Here is a 26,472-nt window from a genome sequence, read left to right as displayed (position 1 = left end):
TTATTATTATATCCAATCTCAGTTTTTAGTTTTTACCTCTTCAAATTTCCATCTCAAATTTCAAGGCTACTCACAATTTACTCCAAATTTCCCCCTAATTCTCTGTACGACCTGATGAATTCTATCAAACATCTCCTGAATGAATGAATTGGGGCCCTTGTGACCCTTTCCAAGTCCAGATCCTGCTCCATAAAAGTCTGAAACAGTTCTAAAGAACATGAAACACAAAAATCAAAGCATAGGACGCCCAAACGCTAACGTTGAGGCCAAGAGACGAAAGTTTCAATCAAAATGGGATGTCCTGGATTTGTACACTGCTTTCAGCCGTGTAATTTGCAGCTCCATGTTATTGAACCACCCACCTGTTGCTATACAATAATAGTAGGGGATTCTTGACGGGTATCAAGCTGGAATAGCTTGTTCTCTTGAGGTGCTCACGAAATTTCTGCCACTATCATAGTCTTTATCTCTATTTGAACCATCATCATTCCACAGGAAAAAATCGTATGTAAAATCAAATCTTCCACAAGAACATGCAAGTAGTAGTTGTGAAGCCTTGCAACAGCAAATCAACCAAAATTCACCTGCACTGTGACCAAATCAATTCCTTCAAAAACTGGTATTTTTTTTTTCACAAGCCCGTTGACAGCAACGCATACATGTATAGTACACAAACTACAGCTCAATTGACCAAAGAATATAGGCCTAAATTAAATCACAGATGCAGCCGAGCAAGACTAAAAAAACTCTTCACAACAAAGCCTGAACGGGGGTTTGTTACACCAGACCCCATAAAACACATTGCGGAACCATCATTAACTCTTCAGGAAAATCACTGCCAGGCTGTGGCCACAAAATCAAGTCATTACTGCAATATCATAGGAAGTTGCAAGCAAGTTTATTACTTGGTAGAACCTGTTGACCACAATGCAAAGAGTATACCGTCTTGTTGTAATGTGATGAAAAACCTTGTTGACCACATAACTGAGCTCAACTCCCACATGAGATTCTGAAAGAGAGCACAACAAAATTGTAAGATCTCTCTTGTAGTTGCATGTATATTTAAAAAGTACAAGGCGGAAATATGTTAAAGATGTTACATCAAACGGCAATTAGCATTGCAAATTAAAAACAATCAAAGACATCCCAAAACAAGGCAGCTACAGCTCCATAACACGAGATCTCCTGAGGGCTTAACAATAGATTTCAAGGAAGATTGTAAAAAACAAAGCAAAGTAAAAATCTGATGAGCAAAATACAAATTTCCAGTTTTAGAGAAGAATAATCATACATAGAAGATTATGAGCTATCAGAAATGTTAGTATGATGATTCCTACACTCTACCACAACTTCATAAATAATGTTAATAGCCTTCAGCTACAAAAACACTGCACTGGTGATAAAAACTCAGCAATTTACCATTTATGTTCTATGTTGTTGGAGCTAAACGAGTCAGTTTGGAAATTTACAACACTCTTCCCTGTTGAATCAAGTACATTGTAATATTCAGCTAGCACAGGCTTTAAATTCACAGTTTCAGTTTACAATGCCATGGCTGTTTTCTCGCTTTAAATATGTCACCTAGCTACAACATCCTGAGATGACTGCAGAATGCCCGCCTCTGAATGCATGAGCTATAGAAGAATATAGTCATGTAGGGTGCAGCCATGATAATTCACAAATTCTCATGAAGAAAATGAAATTACTTGGTAAATTTTTGTGCTACCCAAAAACACTAGCGACAAGCATTGTCATTAAAGAATCAATTGAGATTCAATATGAAATAGTGACCAAATGCCGTTAAGAAAATTTTAAGAAGCCCTGCATTGAAGGGGTCTTGTTGACTACAAATACAAGAGAAAAGAAAACATGACAATTGCATGATACAAAACACAAGACAACCACGAGGCTAAGTATCTACACTTCTCACACTTTGTAAGAGAAAACAAAGCAGATGCAGCTACACCCTAGAAACTTGCAGACTCTCAGTAGGCCTCTCCCTCTTGCAGGAAACACAATGAAACATGCATTGATTAGTACTACAGAAACATTCAAGAGAACAGAACAATCAAGTCTGTTAAAAAAAAATCACAATGAAAACAGGTTATGGTACCATAATCATAATACCATATAAAAATCATGTTGATTATATCATTATTACCTGTTGCAAATGTTTGGTGAAGATAACCAATTACATTATATTGAGTTAATAGGACTGGTTAAATAAGGCATTCTCTGAATACGTGCAAAGCAATTAAATTCATTTAAAAGACTCACTACAATTGACATAATTTTAATTTATTTTCTGATACACGAGCAATGCTACTGATCTTATCCAAAACATAAAAAGAAAAAAAAAAGACAACTGAGAAAAACAGAAGCATCACAGTAAAAAACAAAGAATATGAGATGATAAATGTAAAGCTAATATAGCTACTCACTCAAACAACCGGGCAATTGTAAGTGCTGCAAATCTGGTGCAATGCTGCTTGATTTGCTGGATCAAGATTTTCACTGATGATCTGGGGAAATCTCCCAGGGGATGGGGCAGAAAGCTTCGCTAATGAAGTAGCTAAGAATTCCCTAGGATCTTTTATGTCCTTCAGAGGATCCTCCTCCTTCTTTCCAGCGTTGTAAAGATTGACAAATGCAACAGTATAACCTGTATTTTCAGCAATATCTGGCATTTCTGGTTCATCTCCAACTCTATCCTCCTCTGGTCGTGAGAGGAGAGTTACAATACTGTCCAGCATTTTCCCCCAGTTTCTAACAGCCCCAGCATCCAAAAGGGTAAGAGATTCACAGATAAGCTGGGTTGAGGCAACCGATACCAACTTAACCTCAATGGGCCCAGTGATCAGCTTGAGATTAGGTATCCAGAACTGCTCCAAAATCATCAAAAATATACCAGCTTGCACTGAATTCATAGAGTCCACAAGGTTTGCAAAGCCATGCTTGACCAAAAAGAGTGATATGAAGATCAAAAGAGACTTGATATACTTTACTGTGCGTTTACTTTGCAAGCGTGTGAATAGGGCATTCCATATGTGACCAACATAGGGAGCAATGGCTCCATAGTCAAGATTCTCAATAACAGTGTTCAGCACAAAGAAGCCTTGTTCATCAGTGCTAGGGACTGACACAAGCCTGTTAAATATGCCAAGCACCTGGGCTAGTCTCTCTTCTTGGTTGAGCTTTTCAGGTGCTTTCTCAAGGAAAGCCTGAAGGAGACGCACAAGGGCTGGGACATTTGAATTTCTGGTCCAAGAATCAGGAGACAGGAGAAGTTTAAAAATTTCCATGTAAATATCTGAGATGGGTGGTCTATTCAACTCAACAAGTTGAGCCAAGAGCTGGAACGCATAAGGCAAAAACTCAGTCACATCATTTCCCAAGATCTCCTGGAGTATAGGAAACAGGCTAATTTCAAAAGATGGTATGAGAGAGATATCTCTCTCACATGCCCGCCTTACAAGAACAGCCACTGACTCAAAGAGATAGTGATTGAAAATTGGATTCTTTGGATTCTTACAAACTTCAGCCAGAATAGAAGTCAATCCAGCAATGCAAGGTCCTGCAATCTCAGGAGTTATTTCTGCGACCCCTAGAACCCGCATGATACTCTTCATTATGTATTGATTCTCCTCAGACTCTGGAAACCTTAAGGCAGTAAAGAGGTTATTCATCAGCACTGGCAGATTTGGAGCTACATCTGCCGAGGTATACCTTGATCTTCCCCCCTCGTCCTTGACCAACAAGAGTTTCTCTATACAACTTGCAGCGTAAGAATGAACCACATTTGACTCTGCACCTAGGAATTGAGTCAAATATGGAAACAGCTGAAGTACAAGATGCTTTGGTATCTGATTCCTAAACATTGTAAAGAATTTAAGAGCACCAGCCTTGAGCATCAGAAAAGCATTTACACCCTGACTCTGCAACTCAGGCACAATTACCGACCCAAAAAAGCTCTGAACATCAACAAGATCAGTTGAAACAGAATTACCTCCGGTCTTCTTAGTTGAAAGGGAAACAACCAAATATATTGCACAATCCTTGTCCTTCCAGTTTGCAGCTGGGTTTGCAGCATACGAAGTCAACAAATTCTGAATCTGAACAGAAACTATACTGATCACCTGCTGCTTGTAATTTGTTGCAATCCCTTTAAGTAACTCACAGGCAATCCTTCTCCTGGTATCTACATCACTCCCTTCCATATCCCTCCTAATAAACTCAATATAATTCATCTCAAAAAGTTCCTCATCCTCATCCCTCAACCTCACATTAGGAATCACAATACTTTGGCAAATCTGTGGTATAACCCCATCACCTGCAAACAAAGTATGATGAACACTGGTACTCACCGTAGTCAAAAACTTAATAGCCATAACAGCTAAACTATCCCGACTCGAAGACTGGGACACTTTCCCTAACAAAGTCCAAACTGCTTGCGCAAAATCATTCAAATAATCCTTAAACTCCTCCTCATTTTTCTCCATATAAAGACTAATATTCTCGCATACCGCAGCCCTAAGCTCATCAACCAGACCTAATCCTTCCGCACTACTCTCCAGCACAGGATAGTTATTCACTAAATATTTCTTAAATTCAGTCATCCACTCTTTCATATGATCCTCAAAAAACTCGGGCAACTCTTGAAAATTCAATGAATAAAATACTCTACAACACAATCTCTGTGACTCAAACAACGGCTTTAGAGTAACCGGAGACCCCCCACCTGAACCAACCATGGAATCTATCAAAGCCGCTGTCCTAAGGAACATTTCTAGCAATGGAGCGGAGAAATTATCCAAACAATACTTTAAATCAATTAAGAGATCGTTCGTTTTGTACTGATAACGAAACTTCTTAAAAATGGAATTAGCAGTACCGAGAATACCATTAATTGAAGCATAATTATCGGATTGCGAAGCGGCTCGCAGATTTGACACGAGTTCAGGCAGCAAAGTGGGCCAGGATTTAGGGAAATCGTGTTGTCCAATAAGAGAGAGCGATTCGCTGAGCTGAGATTGGATTCGAGGAGTAGAGGAGAGCATGAGATTGACAATAAGGACTTTGATTTGGTCCTTTTCGGAGTCGAGGATTGGAGTGAAGGAGGAATCGAGAGATGGAACCCACCGGGAGCGGAGGTGGTTTTTGAAGTTGACAGCGGCGGCGTGGCGGATCTGTTCGTCGATTGACTGTTCAGCTACGAGGCGGAGGACGGCGAGGGCGTAGTTAGGGTGGTTGGCAAGTTCGGTGAGTTTGGATTCGGCGGCGCGGCGAGGTTCGGGTTGTGGAGAGAGTGTGTGGAGGAAACATCGAGAGAGGAACTCTGGATTGTATTCCATGATTTGGTTGGGAATTTTTTTAGAGTTTGTGAGTGTAGGCAGCTCTCTGGGGATTTAAGAATTTGAAATACGAAAATTAGAGTGTGTGAGAGAGAGAGTGGAAAGTGAAATGGCTAGAGAGGGAAAAGTAAGGGATTTTTTGAAGAGAATTTTGGAGGGTTTCTGACCGTGAGTGACAGACAGTATGGTAGACTGACTGGGCTTTATTCTGGTGGATGATGGATGGTTCCGTTTCGTGGGTTTGAAGGAGAGAACTCGGAGAAGAGAGGCAAGTTTACTTGGGCCGGCGATCTAGGCCCAAATAGAAATAGTCGAGTCCAAGCTCTTATTGTTAGTCCAAAACTAGTAGATCCATGATGTTAACGTTGAATGAATGATTTGTTTATCGTAATTTAGCACTCATTTATTAGATGGAATGTAGTTTTTCTAAAGTGGTTTATATAGAAAGTAAATTAATTTTTTATGATAATTTTTTAAAAAAAATAGTATTTTTCTATGTCATGAAAAATAAGATGAAAAATTAATTATTAAAATTTTAATTTTTTCATTCAAGTTCATCACATGTAACTATTTCACTACTTATAAGAAATAATGAGATATAAAAATAAAAAAGTGTAATGATAAAAAAATAATTTATTATATAATATATTTATATATAGTTTATCTTGTAAAATATAACTATATAATATAAATATTTTAAATATAATGTTATATACATATAATCATTTTTTGATGCTTGGAGAAAATTAAAAATAAATTTATTTTCTATGGTATCCTAATTTTACAACATAATTTATATAATTTAAAATATATAATTATTGCATGATATAACATTTTTTGTATTCAAATGTATTTTTTAGCGATATTTTTTAAATTAAAGTATTACATGCACTAATATATAAAATTAATATATTTTTATATTTTATAGTAATATATCCTAATATATTATTTTCTATATAGATATATTATTAATTTATAATAATAGTATATTTTAAAGTATTTAATAGATATATTATTGTTTATATATATAGGTCTTGTCCATGGCGAAGCCCGTGCCATCTTTCTAGTAAAGTACTATTCTCCTGAAAGAGTTTACCGAGGACATTATTATTCATATATGAACGTTCAATCACCTCACTTTTTTTTCATTAGAGTCTTTATTTCTTTCTTTTTTTCAATTGGGACCTTTTATTTCTCCATTAATGACTGATAGGAGAAATCCATAAAGAAAAAACAAAACTCAAAGATTAAAAATCAAAATATTAAAAGCAGGGAAACCACATGGCCAATATAAAATTCACACAATAAGTCATTTTGATCTAAAAGTTTGTTTTGTTAATTTTCTTAGTCATTATGTTTGAAAGGAAAGAGGAACTTGCCAGAAAAAAGATGAATGAGAGATATAAAAATATCAGTTGACCATATTTTAGGGATCAAAATGAAAGATATTTGTATCAATGTATTCCTCTTCTTAAAATCAATCCAATAATTTAATGAAGGTGTATTTTGACCTTTAAATTGCTGGAAAAAAAACCATAATTGAGATTATTTTATTTTCGGGTTTTATTATATGTTTTTTAATGAATTTTATAGTATTTCGGGTTGGTAAATTAATTTATAGACATTAAAAGGATGCTCATTAAATAAAAATAAATTGAAAATGAATTTTTAAATGAAAAAAAAAAAACTTTAATTTTTAGCCATTTATTTAGTGGTCAAAAACTAGATAGGCAGATAATGTGACGTATGAAAATAAAAACAAATTGATGACATCTCAAATTATTAAAAATAAATATTAAAAAAAAAAAAGAAACCATGACAAATAGGCTTGACTTTGCAGGCCCACATACGAGGCTTTTATCTCTTGTTGGACCAAGAGTTGGGTCACTTAGGCCCAAACGTTAGCCTATTTTCTTTAGCCTATTTTTTATTTTTTTTTTCAAAGATTTGAAATAAAAAGTTTCAATATATTTTCAATTTTTTTTGTAATGTTAATATTAATATAATGTTTTTTAATAAAATTATTGAGCAATTGTTTTCAATTAATGTAATTTTTTATTTATGATATATAATAAATAATACAATTAACTTTATCTATGATATTATAAAAACATTATTTTTTATTAAAAAATTATTTTATGATTCTCGTAAATTTTTGGTCCAACAAAGAAATATTTTGATAAACAAATTGCCAATAAAAAAAAATTAAATGGCACCCTCTCTTCCTTTTTTTTTTCAAAATAACTTTTACTTAACACTTTTAAATTAGTAGCTATTATTTAATTTGATCATCTTTCAAAAAATTATAGTGATTTATCTTTTCTTTCTTTCATATTTTCTATAAGTAATTTGTATTTCCAATGTATCTATAAAAAGAAAATTCATCTTTCCTTTGTTAAAGAAGAAATCTCTAATATAAAAAAAAATAAAAACGTCAGGATTAAAAAAACAACATGTATGTGTTTTCTAATTAAAAAACATAATATTAACATATTTTTTTTATTATATTCAAAATTAATTTAAACATGTACCCTGGACATATCACGAGAGATCAAACTAGTAAAATGACTTTCGTTAACAGGCGAGACGTTGTTAACACTGGATTGAGACGGCGAATAACTTGTTGCTTGTTGTCTTCCTTGCTGACAGAGCAAGTTTGCATTTGAATTTGCCGATCTGCTGTTTATCTTTACCTCAGCCACAGCCCAGTAAATCCAGATCCGGCAAAGCATGCTAATGCTCGTTCCGGGGACCTCGTTATTCTTGCTTGTGCCTTGCGACGGGAGATTACGCACCATAGCCAGCCAATGTCAACAAAGTATCGTCATGCTTGTCCCTCGCTAACCGAACATAAATAGCCTGGTTTGGTTTGCGAGGCTGTGGGGGTGCGTTATCTTTAATTTCCCCAGTGTACGTGGACAATTCAGAGTCAGTTTAAGGTAATAGAAAATACATCAACAAGTTTTACTAATAAGAACACTAATTAAGTAAGACAAGTTCTTTTAAATAAATAGTCCCCGAAGAACAAAATTGATCTTTTGAAGATTAAGAATATTCCCGTCTATCGTGATGGTTTTGTTTTCTAGCACCTGGAATTTTACAAAACATCGGCCTCCAGATGAAATTGCACTGTGCTTATTGTGAGGCGACTCTTATACAACCTCTCTGTTGGGCCATACATTTCTACATCAAGAGTTTGCAATCTAAGCGGGGGTACCATTTAACATGATTAATTTAAAGTTATAGTGTGTCAATTTATACCTCACATGTTCCTCTGCAATACAGGTTAGAACCTGATAACTCCGTACAAGCTTCCAAGTGCGAAGCCAAAAAAATTTTCTACCGTAGACTATTAAATAAATATATAATTTTTTTAAAGATAAATTATTAATTTATGTACATGAATTTTTAAAATCAACCGTAAAGTTTTAATTCAAATACATAATCCAAAATATTAAAAAATAAATTTAAAAATATATAAAATTGAAGTAAAAGTAAAAATAAACTCACTATTAAAGTTATATTTTTCGATGTTTTGTGTAATATAATTTATCTATAATCGAATCTGAATCGATATTGTAACAACCCCTCAACCGAGATAAAATAACAATTTCATGTCAACTGAAAAACAAAGTAATTAAATTTTTTTCCTCTCTCAATTCCTCTTTCCTTTACTTGATTCTTCCTTAAATTAGTATTTTATAAGTTGGACTTTGTAAGTTTACAAGGATATTCGCTCACTTTTACCTTACTTTTCTCTTTTTTTTCCATGGATTTTTATTTTATTTTTCCCTTACTTTTCTCTCTTTCTCTCTCGCCTTTTCTTTTCTTTTTTTTATTCTGCTTCTGTCCAGTTGACAACATATAAAAGAAATGAAGAACTGATTTGTTTTATTTTTTAATGGCAAATAATTGTTTTACCCTTAATAGGTCGTTTTGCTTTTATTTGATTTTTTTTTGTTAGCACTATCAAACTTTGTTCATCCTAAAATTTTAATTAGATTTTATTCAATATATTTTAAGATCCCTCGTAAAATTTCAGCTCAATCTGATGGTCGGATTGAAAATTACACCTAATAACATAAAACTAGTCATATTGTGATTTTTTATTAAATTTATGAATTCTTCCAAAAATTCTGAAATTTTATCTTAAACTAAAGTATCATATTAGAAAACTACACATAAATTTTCAGAATTTTTTAAAACCTCAATCAAGAATTACAAAAATATTTTACATAAAATTAGTTAAAAAATATTAATAAAATCTTGACATTTGCCATAGCACACCAAAGCCTATACATGCCTCCGCACTTGCAAGCTTCATTAAAATTGAACTCTACCATTTATTTCAAGTTTTAAATCTGGAAAAAAAAAAAAACGTTTGAAACAGTGATTTCCGTGAATATTTCGGTTCTGAGAAGGGCTTGTTTCAATGCACTAAATTGCTCTAAGAATTTGAATCAGAGGAAATATTGCCTCGAGAATACGATGACTGCACGTTAAGAAACTCAAGTAAATTGGCTTTGAGGTTGATATGTATGATAGCTAGTGTAGCATCTTCACTAGGAGAGGCATAAACTGCAGCCACCTCTGCAGAAACCTCATTCAGCACATGTATGATGCCAAAACGATCTCGATTTGAGGAAAATAAGCTGTATAAATAGGTAAACTCACAATTATTGGGGCCACTTCAGTTTATTAGAACAAATTACTTAACTGTTGTAACAAAAACATACACACACATTTTCATATATACAGAGAGGGAGAGGATTAACACAGCCAATTTAAAAGGACATGGAGATTTGCTACTTGCCTGGAATTAATGCAGGCACGTTAAAGACATGCCATGGATGGCTGTAGACCCTCTCCATCCGGCTGCCACGTTGAATTATCACTTGCAAGAGTAGTATTCCATCCACAAGAATCCCAACTGTACCCGCTATTACTCAGCAGCAACTCCGGCAATTCAATCTCGCCCCAGAAATCATCACCAGCAACTTCACCGTCACTGCCACCACCATTGTTTGTTTCGCTGCTTTTTTTCATTGGAATCAGTACCGAATGTGCAGCCTTTGCTGCTGCTGCTTGAATATCCCTGGCCGTGCACGTGGACGGTATAGGCAAGTCACCGGCTTCTTCTGGAAAATTGAGCTGCGCTTTGCGACCCTTAAGACAATACGCTGCCACATCATATGCCTTGGCTGCCATTTCTGGCACAGGAAATGAGCCTAGCCAAATGCGTGATTTCTTGCGTGGTTCTCTAATTTCAGACACCCATTTTCCCCACCTCCGTTTTCGGACACCACGGTAGGCAGGGTGTCGCGTGCCGCTTCCCCGGGTAGTATCGGGAATTTGTAGTCGGGTCATCTTCAGCGTCTGGGAGTTGCCCCATACACGTTTAGAGCCGTTGGCATAGCACGTCGTGACATTATTGATATTTATAACGCTAACAAGACTACAACAGCTAGGTGAATTACTTAACTGTCCTTGTCTAAAAACAGTTGAGTATGACCATATAAATTGCCTCCGGATTAACAAAAACATATAAAAAAAACTAAAACCGTGTAATTATTTAGTTTATCATTTACCACTAAAGTGTAATTATTTTTTTTCTTTAAAAAAAATCAATAAATTTATTTTTGAGGTAATAGTCTTTACACGTTATCTATCCATTATTATGAAATTGACTGAGAATAACTCGTTTTTTTAGCAAATTGAATTTCTTAATATCTTTAAGAAGAAAAAAATCAAAGAAATGCCATCCTTGGTCATTTTCATCTTTTTCTTTCATATTATCTCAAAGAAAAGGTGGGAGTTCCCTTAAAAAGACAAAATTAATAAACTATCAACGGGTTATTTATTTATCTTTTTACTTTTTTCTTAAAAAGCAAAAATAGATAAACTATCAACGGGTTATTTTTTTTTCTTACTCTGGTGGTTTTTTTTCTTTTGTAATATTTATGATGGCTTGAAAGCAATTTAAGCATTTTATAAATATAAAATATTAAAAAAATAATTGTTGACACGTCAACGTACTGGTCACTCCTCCACCTTGAACAAAAATTGAATTTTTTTATTGTTTTTTTAATTTTATTTTTTATTTGTTGATTTTATTTAATTTTTATATCAAATATGATTTTATTTTTTTTATTTTTTTTATATCCATTTCTTAATTAAATTCCTTTCTCAATGTCATCCCCATCATTTTATTTTTATGTAAGATTAAGACCTTATTCTTTTAATTGTTTTTTTTCTTTGAATTTTTTTTAAATTGATTTTTTTTCCGTCCTTCAACATTGAATTTGTTTCTAATTAGGCTTCAATGTTTTTTTTTCCGATATGGTAATCTTAGTCTTATGACTCGGACATAAGTATTAAATGTTAGCTCGAGTTGATATTGGTCTTTATTTTATTTTTCAATTTCGTCATTCAATATTAGGTTTATTAGAGAATAAACATTTTTATTTTTTTTATTTGCTTTCTATTGAGGATAATCTGGTTTTATAATCCTGATCATGAATTTGACATGCTAACTGGAATTTTCATGGGCTTTTTACATCATTTAATTTCATCTTGTTTTATGTTATATTTGGTTTTTAATTTTTTAATTATTTTTTTTAATTTCATCATTCAATATTTGATTGTTAAGAATTGATCTTTATAATTTATTTATTTGTTTGTTTCATTTTGATCCTTTTTTTTTCTAATTTCATCCTTCAATATTTAAAGTGAAATTATAATTCATTTATATTAACATTCAATCACCTCACTTTTTTTTTCATTAGTCTTTATTTCTTTCTTTCAATTGGAACCTTTTGTTTCTCAATTACTGATTGATAGGTAAAATCCATAAAGGAAAAATAAAGTTTAAAGAAGAAGGATTAAAATATAAAAAACAAGAAATCCAAATCGCTAATACAAAATTAATAATAAGTCATTTTGGTTCACATATTGATTTTGTTATTTTTTTTAGTTTTTATAATAAAATAGAGAGAGAAACTTGCTTTAAAATGACCAAAAAAAAGTTGGCTATATTCTAGAAACCAAGATGGAAGATTTTTGTATCAATGATTTCTTTTTTTAAGATGAATTTATGTTTTTTAACTTTTAAATTGTGAAAAAAATAGACCATAACTGGAAAAGATTTTTTCGGGTTTTGTTATATTTTTTTAAATGAATTTCAAAGTGTTTTGGGTGATTAAATTGATTTATTAACGAATACTTTAAAACGCGTAGGTTTTTCAATTGTAGCAGTTTTTTTTTTTGCTTCTGTTTCTTCTTTTTTTTTTACATGTTTTTTTTCCTTTTTTTAACCCAAAATTGACTTCTTCTTTTTTTTTTTAATTTTTTTTTCAAAATTTTCTTTGCTATTTTTTTTAAATATTGAGCTGATTGAAAATTTAACTATGTAGTTTTTTTCTTTAAAACATTGTGGACTGCTATAATATTCTCATACATTGTTTTTTTTTTCTTTTTATGATTTATTTATTCTTTTTTTTTAAATGGTCTTTGTAGATTTTATTTTTTCTATATTAAGTTAGTTGAGAATTTAGTTTTGTAGTTTTTTTAAAAAAAACAATATGAATTGCCACAGTGTTTTCCCTATATAGTTTTTGTTTTGCTGCAATGTTTCCCCACATATGTTTTTTTAATTATTTTTATCGAATTTATTTTTTCAATATTAAGCTGGCTGATAATCTAGTTTTAGCTTTCCCCACATGTTTTTTTTATTTTTTTTATTTGCTTTTTGCTTTTTTTCCAAAATTATCATCTTCTTTTTTTTATTTTTTTGTTTTTTTTCATAATTGTTTTTATCTATTTTGTTTTTTAAATATTGAATTGATTGAAAATATAACTTTATAATTTTTTCCTTTAAAATATTGTGAATGGTAACAATTTTTTTTATGTGATTTTTTTCACAAATCCACGATAATATACAAACCTGCTATAAGCCCGCGGCATCGCACGGGCATATCTACCAGTGAACATTTAAAATATATTCATTAAAAAAAAATTAAAAATTTTTTTTGATAAAAAAAAACAATACTTAGATTCTCCCGCCACCCAAATTCAACATCCACAAAAGCAAGGAGTAATTCTTTTTAACGACAACTTTGGTTTTTTATGAAATTAATGACCCAAGAATCCAAAACGGCGAGGACTTGAATAAAGGGCTGGCATTCAACAAAAGGCGAGTGGTCCGTCGCTCGTACTGGATTGTGACGGCGAATAACTTGTTGCTTGTTGTCTTCCTTGCTGTCAGAGCAAGAGTGCATTTGAATTTGCCGATCTGCTGTTTATCTTTACCTCAGCCACAGCCCAGTAAATCCAGATCCAGCAAATCATGCTAATGCTCGTTCCGGAGACCTCGTTATTCTTGCTTGTGCCTTGCGACGGGAGATTACGCACCATAGCCAGGCAATGTCAACAAAGTATCGCCATGCTTGTCCCTCGCTAACCGAACATAAATAGCCTGATTTGCGAGGCTGTGGCCCGTTGGGGTGATTATCTTTAATTTCCCCAGTCTTTTTCTTGGGTCATTTATCTCCTTCCGTACTCCAACAATCAGGTACAAGCTCGACAAGACCAACCACATACCTGGGGCTTATCTGCAAAAAGGAAAGGTGTGAAACAAAAAGCACCCGGCCGACTCTATCTGTGTAAATCTAAGGTTTTGTTTGTTTTCTATTTTAAAAAAAATTAAAATTTTTTATTTTTTATTTTAAATTTATATATATATATATTGTTTTGATTTTAATATGATGATATTAAAAAAATATTTTTTTAATATATTTCTAAATACAAATATTTTAAAAAACAACAAGAACTATACTCTTAAATATGCTCGCACGGAGTGCTTCAATACTAGCCGACCACATTAATCCCTGGGGTTTACAAGCAGTAACAAACCTAAAGCCGGGTCTCCTGTTTATTTTTACGTTTCAAAAGTATTTTTAAAATTTTTTAATTTTTTACTTCAAATTAATATATTTTTTAATATTTTCAGATCATTTTGATATACTAATGTCAAATATAACTTTTAAAAAATAAAAATATATTATTTTAATATATTTTTAAATAAAAAATAACCACAGCACCCTCTCAAATACATTCTCAGATAATCATTAATGGACTTGCTCAAGGCTATACAATCTTCGTCTTTCCTAGGAGCTAGAGCTATGGAATCATTAATGGACGCCACCCACCAGAAAGGTAAAAAAAACAAAATCGGATAAACATTTATAGTTGTCATGTGTAGTTTTACACTTTTTTTTCTTACACTTATTTGTTTGTAAATTATTATTTTTATTTGTTTCCTTAAAGATTAAAGCTAGAAAATATCCCTATACTATATCAATTTGGTTTACTTTATCTTTTTTTTTTTAATTTATTTTTTCTATCTACAATATGCTTATGGTTTTTTATATTCTCGAGTTAAGAAATTAGTGAACTATAGTTGATTTTGAATACATGACAGAATTTTATGTTGACATGTGTGGAAGAATCTTTCTTTCATATTCTCTACCTTTCTCTCTTTTTTTCCTTTTTCCGTTTCCCTTCTCGTATTTTCCTCTCTCTTTCTCCCTTGCTTCTCCATATCATCACCCAATTTTAACCTCAATAGAAAGTAAAGGAAGAAAAATATCAGGGGGGAAAAAACAACAACGAAAGGGTATGACCTTACTTAAATCCGGCCATTTCAATCTTTTAATTGTCATTCCTGTGAGTTAGAACTATCATATCATTAATTGATGTCACCCACCAAAAGTTTTTGTTGTGAATATTTCGTTGATAATAAAGAGGAGAGTATAATTGTGGTTGTGTTTTAAAGTGATTTTTATTTAGAAATATATTAAAATAATATTTTTTTATTTTTTAAAAATTATTTTTAATATCAGTATATGAAATTGATAAAAAAATATCAAAAAATATTAATTTAAAATAAAACAAATTTAGAATTTGTCAAAGATATTTTTGAAACGCAAAATCATACAGGCGAGCAGTTTTGGGTTCCCATACTAAAAAAAAAATGAAACGGATAAGTGGCTTTTCATACACTATTTTGCTTGTTTCATAAACTTAACTTTTTAAAATTATTTGGTTAAGTTGAAATAGAAGGAGAAGGGGGAGGGGGAGGGGGAAGCTTCATGGATAATCCTATATTATAAACTAAATCATTCCTTGATAATTATATTTTTATGTTCTATGACCCATAATTAATTTATCATTTATAGTTGCCATGCATTGTTTTAGACTTAGTTATTATTAATTTGTTTCTAATAAATTAATTTTTTTAAAAGATTAAAGCATTAAAATATTATTGTACTATATCGTTCTGGTTTATTATGTCCTTGTATATCTTTCGAGGTTAATTTATTATGTTCATGTGGCTATTTATATCCTTTGGTTAAAGACTCAACAAACCATAATTAATTTTGAATACGTGGCAAGATTGTATGGAAACACATGTAAAACAAATCTTTCATGCTCTCCCTCTCTCTATTTTTTTCCTTTTTAACATTCAACATTTATATAATTAATCAATAATTAGATTTTTTATCCTTCTAAAATAGGCCATACAATATATATTTTTTTATATATATACACCCTTTTCCTTGTGTAATTTGACGTGATCCATATATATATATATATATATATATATATATATATATATATATATATATATATATATATATATATATATATATATATATATAAACATCCATGAATCATTGTGTAAGAGACGATAAGATTGAGACATGCATATCACGTTCCAAATTTTCACAGCACCTGCTTTTATTATCTTCATGGATGCACTATAGTACGTACAGCATATAAACTTGAAAACTACATTTTTCACACAGCTTTAACTAATTTAAGCATCAGGGCACTTCAAGTCTAATAAAAAACTTGTTTTAGGTGTTTGTGGCCAATCCAGTGTGGTGTTTTTTCATCCTCCTTTCAACCTAGTTATCAGTCACAAATCCAAGGAAGTTTGCCGTGAAACTCATCATTTAATAATTATTTTATATATAAATATAGATGTTCCGATGAGTTTATATATATTTTGATTAATTTTTTAAAATTTTAAAATTAACAATCATGTAAGTTTTCAACTACTTTAAAACACGTGACAGTGATAATTTTTAAAATGAAAAATTAAAATCAAATTAACTAAACTTCACCTCTCATCAAAAGTACATTAGTACTCGTCATTTAATAATTTAGTTGGTAAATAAGATGTCACGATACCAAAATAAATGAACAAGACAATACAGTACCACCTCACCACATGATGAATGCCCTCCCTTGTCGTCTCCTCTCCTCTCCTCATTCTCCGTCTCATGTGAAATTCACTAATTTTGTGGTTTCAATGTATGGTAGATGGACCGCCTCGAAAACCTGCCGAAGCCATTAAATTCTGACCACGATCTCCACCGCAGTCCCCTTGTCGTTTCCCGGGTGTTATATTCAGAGTTTCAACATGTTTTATTTTTGAAAAAAAAAATTGATGCTTTGTTTTTAAAAATTAAATATTTTAATAAGTTAATAATAAAAATTATTTTTTTAATATAATTTTTAAATAAAAAAATATTATTTTAAAAAGCAATCATTACCATATTTTCAAATACTTCTTTCATCCTCTCCATAAAACCAATCATTTTTAACCAAACAGTAATTTACACTCTCCTCGATCTTTTCTTTGATTTTCATCTTAAAATTAATGCTAGGTGACAATACGACGTGCTAATTCCTGATAAATTGGTCATGTCTACATTTTCAGCACTGACCGCGAGAGTGCTGGAAAAGTGGTTTTATGCACCCTGAATATGATCGGAGACCAAATAGATTCCCAAGTATCACCTTGTCCTGAATTCAAAGATTATTAAGTTTCACTGGCAATCTACTGCAAGAAGAAATTATCATCTTTTTCTTGTTTTTTTCTCTTGAAGAACCCGTTTTGGATGGCTAAATTTCAGACCATGAAAAACGTGGTGACACCGGAAATTGCAGGCCGTAGGTGGTGGTCCGGTCCTATCATAAAGTGTTTAATTTGCACTGATTAATCATCTTTCAAACCTCAAATGTGCATCTACCACACCACTTGATAACTTCACCACCAGTTACACAACCTAATAGTCACGGGTTCATATAGTATTCTTGCGGGTGCGAGCCAGCACTTTAATTGGTTCTTTTTCTATCTCACCGAATAATGTTTGAATATTATCCCCTCAAGATCATGAGATTTATCAATCCTGTAGCACATTGATTAACAACACTCCAGAAGGACAGGGCCTCTTACTGTCACGATCAACTCTCCTTGATTCTTTTTTACCCCTTTACTTTCTGGTCACAATGAACTCGGAATATTCAGTCATTGTCGATGAATCAGAGCTTCGAGAAATTGAAACCACTAGTCATACGAGAGGGAACGGTGAGCTGCGAGCCAAGATTATGGACATGAAGAAAGAGCACTTATTTGTAACTAGCACAAATTGATCACCCCTTTTACCTATCTGGGCTAGTCAAGTCTACGCATGCTCAAATTGTGTCGTGCGTATGAGACATATTTCGGGTTCGATTTTCAGTATTGTTAGGTGCAACAGTTTTGTACTTGAATCACCTCGGCAGACTTCCATCCAAATTTTCATTATTCAGCACTTTTCATGAAAGCAAACCATTTGATGTATTCGGGAAGTTTTGAAGTTCAATGGTTTTGACTGCGTCGTCTTTGTCAAAGAATAAAAATATGATCACTGAAGAACATCCGTGTATTGTAGAATAGAAAAAGCGGCGTTCGGCCGACCTTGGACGAAGCCACTGTTTCCCAAGTCACTGAACTCCTGGAGACCAAACGAGGATCCCCTGTAGGTCTGTTTCTCCTTTTGAGTTGAAGCTAAATTGCCTGTTCTGTCACCATCCTGGTGATGCTTTGTTATAGGAACACTGCATTACCGATGCTCAGAAACCCAATGCCGATGCATGCCGACGCGAAACTTTAAGAGTTCCCTCGATAGAGAATTGAGAGAAAAGAAAAACAATAAAGGCAACATAAAAGACAAATGCATTCAAAATGTTCTGTATATAGATCGTTTTTCTCAACTTTATTTATGTTTTGACCCAGCGATGATACCGTGGTCCCTAAAAGAACACGCAGCCCGTCCATCAAATACTGATGGAGAAGCACAAGCACCGTGTGCTTTGATATCATTTCAACATTTCAGAATCAAATACTGATCGAATCCACACCTGAATTAATGTGAGATACTAGAATTGAGGGAGGACGATTCTGTGTTATGTGTATGGCTCTGGACCGAACAGATTTTTAGATTAAAAAAGAATATGCTTGCATCAAATTACGCGTAATTGATAATTCCCAAGTCCTGGAATAACAAATAAATCGGTGGACTGCTAAGAGTACCAATCAGGGCCATTCTAATTTAAGTGATCGATGAATGATTAAAGCCTAGAATTCAATGGTTATTTCAGTTTTGTCATTTGTGGCATTGCACAGCACAAAATAGACCACGCCAGAATGACGTTGAGGAAACGAAAGCAATGGCAGCGATCTCTTTCCCCTGCAGATTCACTGTGCAGTTGAAACCACAAAAGTCTTGCAGTCCTATAAAATTACAGCGCGACCTATGTTCCGTGCTTTTTTGTTCTCTACTTAATTGCAAAGTAACTGGAATTGGCCTTCTGTCTGAGACGACAAACTTATGACAGTACTGCATGCTTTATTCCTTGCATGGCAAGTGTATTCCCAAGTTTTTATCTTCTTCGTGAGTTTAAAATAAAGAAAAGTCCAGTGTACGTGGACAATTCAGAGTCTATTTAAGGTAATAGAAAATACATCAACAAGTTTTACTAATAAGAACACTAAGTAATTCAAGTTCTTTTAAATAAATAGTCCCCGAAAAACAAAATTGATCTTTTGAAGATTAAGAATATTCCCGTCTATCGTGATGGTTTTGTTTTCTAGCACCTGGAATTTTACAAAACATCGGCCTCCAGATGAAATTGCACTGTGCTTATTGTGAGGCGACTCTTATACAACCTCTCTGTTGGGCCAGACATTTCTACATCAAGAGTTTGCAATCTAAGCGGGGGTACCATTTAATATGATTAATTTAAAGTTATAGTGTGTCAATTTATCCCTCACATGTTCCTCTGCAATACAGGTTAGAACCTGATAAGTCAATACAAGCTTCATTAAAATTGAACTCTACCATTTATTTCAAGTTTTAAATCTGGAAAAAACAACGTATGAAACAGTGATTTCCATGAATATTTCGGCTCTGAGAAGGGCTTGTTTCAATGCACTAAATTGCTCGAAGAATTTGAACCAGAGAAAATATTGCCCCGAGAATACGATGACTGCACGTTAAAAAACTCAAGTAAATTGGCTTTGAGGTTGATAGCTAGTATACAATCTACATCCACCATGAGCATCGTCATTAGGAGGGGAAAAAACTGCAGCCACCTCTGCAGAAACCTCATCCAGCACATGTATGATGCCAAAACGATCTCAATTTGAGGAAAATAAGCTGTATAAATAGGTAAACTCACAATTATATATTGGGGCCACTTCAGTTTATTAGAACAAATTACTTAACTGTTGTAACAAAAACATATACACACATTTTCATATATAGAGGGAGAGGGAGAGGATTAACACAGCCACTTTAAAAGGACATGAAGATTTACTGCTTGCCTGGAATTAATGTACGTAGGCACATTAAAGACATGCCATGGATGGCTGTAGACCCTCTCCATCCGGCTGCCACGTTGAATTATCACTTGCAAGAGTAGTATTCCATCCACAAGAATCCCAACTGTACCCGCTATTACTCAGCAGCAACTCCGGCAATTCAATCTCGCCCCAGAAATCATCACCAGCAACTTCACCGTCACTGCCACCACCATTGTTTGTTTCGCTGCTCTTTTTCATTGGAAGCAGTACCGAATGTGCAGCCTTTGCTGCTGCTGCTTGAATATCCCTGGCCGTGCACGTGGACGGTATAGGCAAGTCACCGGCTTCTTCAGGAAAATTGAGCTGCGCTTTACGGCCTTTAAGACAATACGCTGCCACATCATATGCCTTGGCTGCCATTTCTGGCACAGGAAATGAGCCTAGCCAAATGCGTGATTTCTTGCGTGGCTCTCTAATTTCAGACACCCATTTTCCCCACCTCCGTTTTCGGACACCGCGGTAGGCGGGGTGTCGGGTGCCGCTTCCCCGGGTAGCATCGGGAATTTGTAGTCGGGTCATCTTCAGCGTATGGGAGTTGCTCCATACACGTTTAGAGCCGTTGGCTTAGGACGTCATGACATTATTAATATTTATATTTGTCCCGGACGCTAACAAGAAGACAACAGCTAGGTAAATTACTTAACTGTCCTTATCTAAGTTAGAGTTTGACAATATAAATTGCCTCCCGATTAACAAAACATATAAAAAAAACTAAAACCGAATGTAATAAATTTAGTTTATGATTTACCACTACACTAAATTAATAAACTAAATTGTAACAAAACATATAAAAAAAAAACGAGTTATTCTTAGTCAATTTCATCTTTGAAGGTCATTATTTTATTTTATTTTAAAAAAATCAATATGCTTATTTTTTAGGTAAGAGTCTTTACACGTTATCTATCAATTAATATGAAATTGACTAAGAATAACTCGTTTTTTTAATAAAATTAAATTTCTTAGTACCTTTAAGAGGAAGAAAATCAAAGAAATGCTATCCTTGGTCATTCTCATCTTTTTCTTTCATATTATCACAATGAAAAGGTGGTAGTTCCCTTAAAAAGAAAAAATTAATAAACTATCAACGGGCTATTTATTTATCTTTTTACTTTTTTCTTTGTGATATTTATGTTGGCTTAGGAGTAATTAATTATTTGTTAAATATAAAATATTAAAAAAAAATCACGACACGTCAACGGCTGCTCCTTCACCTTCAGGCTATGTGTGTGAAGGCTTTCAACTATCAACGTGGGTTTCCTTTGGATTCTTCTCATAGGCCCCTCTATTTCATGGCGGTGCATGTGGTGTTCTCACCTCCAGTATGACATTGACAGACGTTTATATTTTTTTTTTCTTTTATTTATGGTCCTTGACTTTGTCACAATAAAATTTTAATTATCATCTTATTAGTATCATAAAAAATTCTCAATAAAACAAATTTAATGATATTAAAAAATATCATCAATAATTAATATAGTTAGTTCTATTTATCATCAAAGACAAGTAAGTCATCAACCATCTTTAAACGATAAATACGATATACTCGAGTTAATGTTCATGATCTTCCTTTATGTTGTTGAATTTTTTTCTTCAAGATTTTTTATGTGATACCAGTAATATTATAATTGAAACTTTATTATATTTTTGGGGTCTCTTTTTTATTTCTTTCTCATCTTTATTCTCTCCTCCCTTCTCATGTGTAATTCAATTCATAATGTTTTTTGAAAATATCATGTATTTGAACAATAATGAGCTTGAATGTCATGTTTTTTAATTTCAACATATATGAAGTGTGTTATTTTACTAATTTTTTTAATAAAAAAATATGTTATTTTACTGATATATTTTTTTTTAAAAAAAATCTTAAATTATATGCTCTTTCATTGTACGTCAATGCGCACAGGATATTTTGGTGCTTCAAAAGAAAAGAGCATCCACTAATTATAGAAACCACGCGATACTTTCCCAAAAGCTAGATATTTCTTTTGTGGCTACCGAAAAACTCACGTGATCTAGCATGCACCCTGTCGTATACATACAACGTGGGCTGGTCAATAAACTGCAAAAGTAAAAGAAGACAAAATTGAATTGAAAATTCAATTTTTCTGGGCACTTCAAAGATGAAGAAATTGTGCTGGAAAGACCTGGAGAAAATATTAATTAGGTCGCTGGGTGAATTGATCTTGGAAGGGAAACTGAGAGGACTGATTTCTTTTACTTTTTATAGCTTTTTATAGAAGGTGTTGGAGAAAAGATGAGATGTTTTCAAAAAAAAAAATCATAAAAATCTCAACACAATTAACAATAAGATATTATTAATTATTTTTCGAGCATCATATTATTTTTAATTCACTTAACCTGACATAAAAAGATATTTACAATAAAAATATAATTGAATTGGATTATAATTGAATTAAAATTAAATCTTTTCTTTGTACATTTTAAGAGCTCACCCATATGATATATTCAGAAAAGAATTATTATGTCAGGTTAAGTGAGTTAACGTTAATTAAGAAAAAAATTGCTAATTAAGAAAAAAAATTAAAAAGAATCAGTGGTGTACAGTAAAATATCATTTTTGCTCTCCATTAATTATAACACCCACATAAGTTAGGATTGGATTTAATAGGTTCAATTAATGTCACCAAGTTTGATGGTATATATCGGTATTTTCATTATTATTTTTTGCACTGATTTATTTGTTTTTTGAATAAAAAATAAATAAAAAGGTATTTTAGTTTTTTTTTATCTTTTTAAAACAGCAAAATTACATTAGTACCTTTCAAGTCAATTTTCAAAAAGATAAGGTCTGAGGGGATTTTCAGTCTTTTTCTGTTATCTAGCACAATAAAATAATTTTATTATCCTTACAAACAAAAAATAAAATAAAATTGTCATTCAATAATATTTTTATATTTCCATAGTATTTTTTTTTTGTTATAGTCAATTTGAATTAAGAGCAAAAAAGTATTTTAATAAGTAAAAATATCAATTAAAAGGAAAAGTTATTAGAGCGCACCCTTTAGATTGCACATGTGGTGGCAAACGAGTCTAACAGTTTTTTTTATTTAAAGCATTTAGAGAACGTTTGGTATTGTGTTTGTACCTGTATTTCGTTAAAATTTGAATTTTTTTTTTACTAAAATTAAGTGTGGTTTGTACTTTCTGGATCGTTTTGATGTGCTGATGTCAAAAATAATTTTTAAAAAATAAAAAAACATCATTGACATGCATTTCGGCACGAAAAGCTATTTGAAAAGCACCCGCAACCACACGAAAAACGTTTGGTATTTTTCGTTTTGTAGTGTTCTTGTGAGAGAGTTTAACAAAGACATCATAATTGTCAGAAGGAGACAAGCAAACGAAAAAAGTTAAAAAATAGACGATTAAAATATAAAAAACAAGAAAACCACATGGCTAAAGAAAAACTTGTCAATGAAAGATAAAGTTATCAGTTGGCAAAAAAAAAAAAAAAAGGACCAAAATTGGAAAAGATTTTTTTCAGGTTTTGTTATGTGTTTTTTAATGAATTTAAAATTGTTTTGAGTTACTAAATTGATTTATGGACATTTAAAAGATGTTCATTAGATAAAAATAAATCTTTAGATAAAAAACAATACTTAGATTTTCCAGCCACCCAAATTCAACATCCACAAAAGCAAGGAGTAATTCTTTTTAACGACAACTTTGGTTTTTTATGAAATTAATGACCCAAGAATCCAAAACGTCGAGGACTTGAATAAAGGGCTAGCATTCAACAAAAGACGAGTGGTCCGTCGCTCGTACTGGATTGAGACGGCGAATAACTTGTTGCTTGTTGTCTTCCTTGCTGACAGAGCAAGATTGCATTTCAATTTGCCGATCTGCTGTTTATCTTTACCTCAGCCACAGCGCAGTAAATCCAGATCCGGCAAATCATGCTAATGCTCGTTCCGGGGACCCCGTTATTCTTGCTTGTGCCTTGCGACGGGAGATTAGGCACCATAGCCAGCCAATGTCAACAAAGTATCGCCATGCTTGTCCCTCGCTAACCGAACATAAATAGCCTGATTTGCGAGGCTGTGGCCCGTTGGGGTGATTATCTTTAATTTCCCCAGGCTGGGGCTTATATGCAAAATGGAAAGGCGTGTTAAACAAGAAGGACCAGCTGAGCCAATCTGCAGAAGCTTAAAATATGGAGGGCCCAACACCAACCGACCACATTAATCCCTGGGGTTTACGAGGAAAGAAAATCAAGAACCATAGGAACACATGGCCTTGCTCAAGGCTATTCAATCTTTGTCATTCCTAGGAGCTAGAGCTATTGAATCATTAATGGACGCCACCTACCAGAAAGCTAAAAAAAATAATCGGATAAACATCGTTTTGTTCGGTTGTTTCATGAATTTCGCTCTTAGTTTCTTCGGAAGGGGATAATCTATGTATAAACAACTAAATCATTTCAAGTTTTTCATACAAGCTGATTTCATATTACATTTTAATGTTTTTATGATCCATAATTTATCATTTATAGTTGCTATGTGTAATTTATCTCTCAGGGCCAAGGCAAGAGAGATGGGACCTATCAAGGAGAGTAAGTTACAGCTAATATGCTTGTGCACAAGGCTTCTGGCTGTTGAGAATGTTATCTCGTGCCATAGTAATAAAGCTAGTGCTTGAAAAGCCCACTAGAAATAAATTCGTGGACTCCTCTTTTTAGATGAATATACCCATCTTCGAGAGAGTGGAGCCCTCAAATGTGTTATGACTATTTTTGCACTTCAAGATAGTAGGATCCCTGGGGGGTTTTCAGACTATCAAAATGGGTTTTCAGGCTTTCAATATTTCCATGTGTAGAGTAGTAACTACAATTGCTGGATATCGTTTCAATTCTACTTTGGTTTTGTTTTTCTGTTTGTCGGTAACAAAGGGGACTTAACGCCACCAAAAAGAACAAGAAAAAAAGAGAACATAACTACAGCTTCTGAAGCCTCTTATTCCTATACAATCTTTTAACAGGTGTTCCAATATAAAAGCAGGAGCTTCTGTAAAATTTGCATAATACAATGTTATTTAGACCCACCCTAAAAATATCGAGGCCGTGAGCGCAACAATTTGCCTCCCTGTGCACATTAAACACTTTAACTATCTAATTCCGGCGACGAGGCCTCCAAATTTGTTCGAGAAGCACAAACTAAGGCCTTGTTTCTTCTCGGTAAGCGGGCAATAATTGTTTCGCCGCCCAAGAACCCGCTTCTAGAAGTACACGCATCGCCCAGATATCTACCGATTATCATGACCGAGCCTAGCTATTGTTGCTTTTCTGGCTCAAACCAGTCCTTGTGTCAAGCCTCTCTTCATATTTGGTCCCTCATGTTCCAATTTAGGTAATCGAGTCCCCTATTACTTAATTTCAATTTGATTATGAATGAGTTTCTCATGATTTGGCATGGATATATTTATTTTTAAATGATCTACAGGTGAAACTAGAACCTGCGTTCTTTTGCAGTTCAAAACCAATCATAATTCAAGAGTGGCATAGCCATAGGTGAAAATATATTTTTGACGGGATTCGATTCGACTAATCTTCAGTCATATGGTAGTTTTGAATCATTTTGTTTATCATTGTCATGATAACAAACTTATTTTAAAAAAATAAATTAGAAAAAAATAAATAAAACTCTTATTAGGGAGAATGATGTTGTTGTAAGAGAAAGGGGCATTGATTTGAATTTTGAAAACCTCACGGATAAATATAAAAAAAATGTAAAAAGTTTGAAAATAAAAAAATAATCTCTTGGTGCTAGAATAAACAAGAATGAGTGTGAACAATATAAGGGGAGGGAAAAAAATAAAATAAAAAAGAAAATAAAAGACCAATAAAATTTTAATAAATAAATATCATGATTTAAAATATTTAAAACCAGCTTAACCTGATTCAATATTTATATCTCATTAAATATATTTAAGTAATGCTAGAAAATTCTTGGTATCAATAGCACTTTTCTTGGTAGCTGGCTATAAAATATTAATAAGAAAATAAAGAAATCTGATGTGTCTGATAAACCTAGGACAACAACTATTAATTTCATCTTTTCTTTCGCGCAGTTACTTTTTTTTCCGACACTCGAATAACTTTGCTTTCATGTTATGCATATTACAGATAAGAGTTCTGCCGGTCTGAGAAAGTAATTCAAGTATATTTGATAAAATAATTTATTCAATTATCTGTCTTTGTAACCAAGTTCACTAGTGTTAAACTATGTTTTCTTATACAAAAATAAAATTTTAAACATATTAAAAAAAATACATTAACAGAGTTATATGAGTGTGTTAGAGTATTTGATATCGAGGCAAGTAATTATTAGATTAATCAGTTGAGTAGCA

The 26,472-nt window shown here is 32.9% G+C and overlaps 3 protein-coding genes across 3 annotated transcripts; all 3 read right to left on the bottom strand.

Moving 5' to 3' along the window:
• Positions 1 to 569: 569 nt before the first annotated feature.
• On the bottom strand, positions 570 to 5,528 carry LOC133691876 (exportin-2-like). Its single transcript, XM_062112493.1, has 2 exons — positions 2,442 to 5,528; positions 570 to 1,009 (listed from the first exon to the last, which is right to left on the bottom strand). The coding sequence occupies exon 1, from the start codon at positions 5,349 to 5,351 to the stop codon at positions 2,442 to 2,444; it is 2,910 nt and encodes a 969-aa protein (XP_061968477.1). The 5' UTR covers positions 5,352 to 5,528; the 3' UTR covers positions 570 to 1,009.
• Positions 5,529 to 9,968: 4,440 nt separating this feature from the next.
• Positions 9,969 to 10,780, bottom strand: LOC133691877 (ethylene-responsive transcription factor ERF023-like). Its single transcript, XM_062112494.1, has 2 exons — positions 10,165 to 10,780; positions 9,969 to 10,003 (listed from the first exon to the last, which is right to left on the bottom strand). The coding sequence occupies exon 1, from the start codon at positions 10,716 to 10,718 to the stop codon at positions 10,185 to 10,187; it is 534 nt and encodes a 177-aa protein (XP_061968478.1). The 5' UTR covers positions 10,719 to 10,780; the 3' UTR covers positions 9,969 to 10,003; positions 10,165 to 10,184.
• Positions 10,781 to 19,565: 8,785 nt separating this feature from the next.
• On the bottom strand, positions 19,566 to 20,670 carry LOC133691664 (ethylene-responsive transcription factor ERF023-like). Its single transcript, XM_062112264.1, has one exon. The coding sequence runs from the start codon at positions 20,623 to 20,625 to the stop codon at positions 20,092 to 20,094; it is 534 nt and encodes a 177-aa protein (XP_061968248.1). The 5' UTR covers positions 20,626 to 20,670; the 3' UTR covers positions 19,566 to 20,091.
• Positions 20,671 to 26,472: the final 5,802 nt, after the last annotated feature.

This window comes from Populus nigra, chromosome 4, assembly GCF_951802175.1.
Source record: "Populus nigra chromosome 4, ddPopNigr1.1, whole genome shotgun sequence".
In the NCBI taxonomy this organism is placed as follows: Eukaryota; Viridiplantae; Streptophyta; class Magnoliopsida; order Malpighiales; family Salicaceae; genus Populus; species Populus nigra.
The sequence above is the reverse complement of the archived record's forward strand: the minus strand, read 5'-3'. Positions and strand labels throughout refer to the sequence as shown.